General features: G+C 45.9%; 1 protein-coding gene across 1 annotated transcript; it reads left to right on the forward strand.

Moving 5' to 3' along the window:
* The first annotated feature begins 527 nt into the window (after positions 1-527).
* On the forward strand, positions 528-1,274 carry LOC106752896. Its single transcript, XM_014634681.1, has one exon. The coding sequence runs from the start codon at positions 528-530 to the stop codon at positions 1,272-1,274; it is 747 nt and encodes a 248-aa protein (XP_014490167.1).
* The last annotated feature ends 1,409 nt before the right edge of the window (positions 1,275-2,683 follow it).

Consider the following 2,683-nt stretch of genomic DNA (forward strand, 5'->3'; position numbering starts at 1 on the left):
GCTTTTTCTTTTTTCTCCTTTTCCTTTCTTTCTCGTGTATTTTTCTTTTTCAACTTTTGAACTCAATGTTTCTCTTTTTCTTTTGCCTTTCACTTTCCCCATACAACCTGTTAAGTCCCTGGCAAGTGTACCAGATCGTTATCAAGTAATATAAACGGGTAAGTCCGAGTATTGTTTTCCCAAAGGACTCTTAGGCCTTAACTTTCATGTAACCTAATTGCGTAAGACTTTAGAAGAGAATAATATGGGTGGTTGTATGCAAAGAACAAAAATAAACATGCAATGCAATTGATTCAATTGGTTTTTGAGAACTATGGATGAATGGTGTTGTTGGGGTTTACAATTTCATCTTATCCACTCTCATATATCTACTCTTCTATTTTACTTCACTTATTTATCCAATTGACATGCATACTTTCTCAATTACCCTTAACCCAATTCCTTGGTGAAAAGAGCCTATTACCAATTACCGACTTGCTATCCCTAGCCTCCCCTACTCGGTGGACAGTTTCCGCACGCTGACGAGTATGTTCAAAAAGCAATACTCCACCAACCGACACGAGGAGGTTACTACGGCCGAGTTAGTCAATCTCAGACAGGGGAAAGCCGAAACTCTTAGAGCTTTCATGCATCGATACAATCATGCCGCTCGGAGGATAAACGGCGCCAGCCCGGAGTTCATCATTAGCAGTCTACCAAATTGCCTAAAAGCGGGTTTTGTCTCAGAAAGCCTATATGCCAAGTTGCCCAAAACACTAGAAGAATTGCAACAAAAAATGGCCAAATTTATCAAGATGGAAGACCAGCAGATCTTTTGGAAACAACAGCATGAAGAACACCCGGTGAACGGAAACAAGAAAGAGGGGAAGCGACGGGTAGAGAGCGCCCGGGATCAGAAACCCCCAGCGAGTCTAAACCCTAGGTACGATCGCTATGCGTACCTCACTGTCCCTAGAGAAAAGGTGCTGGAGAGGGCTTTGCAGACCAACCTAATCTTTCAAAGAAGAAAATTTCCACCTAAGAATGTGGACCCGGCGCAGATTTGCCGATTCCATAATTCAGGAGGCCATACCACTGAAAGCTATCAAACTCTCAAAGATGAACTGGAAAAGCTAATCTGCGCCGGACACCTCCGAGAATTCGTAAAAGAGGAAGCCACCCGCACCGGACACTCCCCCAGAAAGTCGCGGAGAAGCCCAGAGCATGCGAAGCAGAAGGGTAACCACTCACGCGACCGTTCCCGTAGTCCCCCAAGACATAGGTCTCATAGCTGACCTAGGGAGCGGGATCTCACAGTAAAGGGCATGATCGATACTATTTCGGGTGGATTTGTTGGAGGAGGTGCGTCATCCTCAGCCCGAAAGAGACATTTGAGGAGCCTACACAGCGTTCATTCGGTGGTACGAAATCCAGTGTCAATGCCCGTGATAACTTTCACCGATAAGGATTTCCATGCACCAGATCCTGACCAAGATGATCCTATGGTCATCACCGCCCGCATTGCACAATACAATGTAGGTAAAGTCCTCGTGGACCAAGGCAGTTCAGTCAATATACTATACTGGACAACATTCCGAAGAATGGAAATTGCAGAAGATGTCATTGCCCCATTTAGTGAGCAAATTGTTGGCTTCGTCGGAGAAAGGGTAGACACCCGGGGGTATCTCGACTTACGAACCCGCCTGGGGACAGATGATGATGGAAAGGAACTTCGAGTTCGATTCTTGCTAGTTGAAGCAGACACGTCCTACAACGCTCTCCTTGGGCGTCCTTGCCTAAATGCCTTTGGGGCAATTGTCTCCACTCCACATTTGGCAATGAAATTTCCCACAGATAGAGGAAATATATGCACCGTTCGGGCAGATCAGAAAACCGCCCGTCAATGTTACGTAGTCGGTCTTAAAGTCAAACCTTTCAGAGGCGAAAAGCGTACTGAAGCTATTCTGATTGATCTCGACCCCAGGACCAACATGGACGAGCAAATACAACCACAAGGCGAGATAAAGCCTTTCATAGTGGGAAGAAACGAACAACAAACTACCTCCATCAGGGACGGCCTTCAGTCGTTTGAAGAAAATGCGTTGAAGGAGTTATTAAAAGGCAACAACGACCTGTTCGCCTGGAGCGCATCCGATATGCCCGAAATCCATCCCAGCATCATTGCACATAAACTCTCCATATTCCGAGAGGCCCGGCCGGTGTCGTAGAAAAAACGGAGATTTGGTGATGAAAAGCGGACGACCATTAGAGATGAAGTTGATTCATACGTGAATTGACCTACACTACATGGCTATCTAATTTGGTCATGGTGAAAAAGGCGAATGGACAATGGAGAATGTGTGTGGACTTCACTGATCTCAATAAAGCATGCCCTAAAGATTCTTATCCTCTCCCAAATATTGATCGGCTGGTAGATGGAGCTTCCGGACACACCGTCCTAAGCTTCCTAGACGCTTACTCGGGGTACAATCAGATCCCGATGCATGCCCCACATCGAGACAAGACGACCTTTATTATAGAGCAAGCCAACTATTGTTTTGAGGTCATGCCGTTCGGCCTCAAGAATGTGGGCGCTACTTATCAACGCCTGATGGATAAGGTCTTCCATAATCAGATAGGCCGTTGCATGGAGGTATATGTAGACGATATGGTAATCCGAAGTCACACTCATGAACAACATCTG

This window comes from Vigna radiata, unplaced genomic scaffold (assembly GCF_000741045.1).
Source record: "Vigna radiata var. radiata cultivar VC1973A unplaced genomic scaffold, Vradiata_ver6 scaffold_556, whole genome shotgun sequence".
In the NCBI taxonomy this organism is placed as follows: Eukaryota; Viridiplantae; Streptophyta; class Magnoliopsida; order Fabales; family Fabaceae; genus Vigna; species Vigna radiata.

Bases quoted from the DNA above. Each gene is read 5' to 3' on its own strand.
- LOC106752896 (XM_014634681.1), top strand. From the start codon at position 528: ATGTTCAAAAAGCAATACTCCACCAACCGACACGAGGAGGTTACTACG.